The 602-nt window shown below is 63.5% G+C and overlaps 1 protein-coding gene across 1 annotated transcript in view; it reads left to right on the plus strand.

Annotated features, from left to right (window-relative positions):
- LOC104496443 (histone deacetylase 9-like) overlaps positions 1-602 on the plus strand; it is a 137,657-nt gene that overhangs the window by 27,794 nt on the left and 109,261 nt on the right. The window contains exon 4 of the mRNA XM_010139563.1: positions 382-489. Within this exon, the coding sequence (XP_010137865.1) occupies positions 382-489 (108 nt within the window). The remainder of the gene's footprint in view (positions 1-381; positions 490-602) is intronic.

Below are 602 nucleotides of genomic sequence, written 5' to 3' on the forward strand. Positions count from 1 at the left end.
GCCGTCCCCGCTGGACGCTTGGTCCTGGGGCTGGCAGGTCCCCGTCCCCCTGCCGCTGTGAGGGCCCGGCACACGGGGGCTGGTGAGCAGGCCTGGCCCAGCCGATGTAACACTGTTTGTAGTGAGAAATCTAAACAGGGAATGGCAGCGAGGCATGACAGGAATGTGTTTCCATTGGAGAAGTCCGTGCAGAGAAAAAGCATAAGCAAAGCCATGTCCAGAAGGCCTTTCAGCTGGCCAGGACGGAAGACTGATGTTATTGTACATGGGCTGTCATGCTGCCAGCCCTCCCTCACGGGTTTGTTTTCTCTCATGCTCTCCCTCTCCCTCTCCCTCTCCTTCTCTCCCCTGCCTTCCTCCTGGGGCCGGCTGTTTGCTCAGGTGGACAGTGACACCGTTTGGAACGAGCTGCACTCGGCCGGGGCGGCACGCATGGCGGTGGGCTGTGTCATCGAGCTGGCGTCCCGCGTGGCCTCCCGGGAGCTGAAGGTGAGGTCCGGGCCACGCCGTGGGTGGGAGGGCTGGGGCGGTGGAGGGGGAGGGGGGCCTGAAGGGATGTGTTGTTCAACTGCTCTGCTCCAGGGAGAGAGGCGGCAGGCGGG

Source organism: Buceros rhinoceros, unplaced genomic scaffold, assembly GCF_000710305.1.
Source record: "Buceros rhinoceros silvestris isolate BGI_N320 unplaced genomic scaffold, ASM71030v1 scaffold32887, whole genome shotgun sequence".
NCBI lineage: Eukaryota > Metazoa > Chordata > Aves > Bucerotiformes > Bucerotidae > Buceros > Buceros rhinoceros.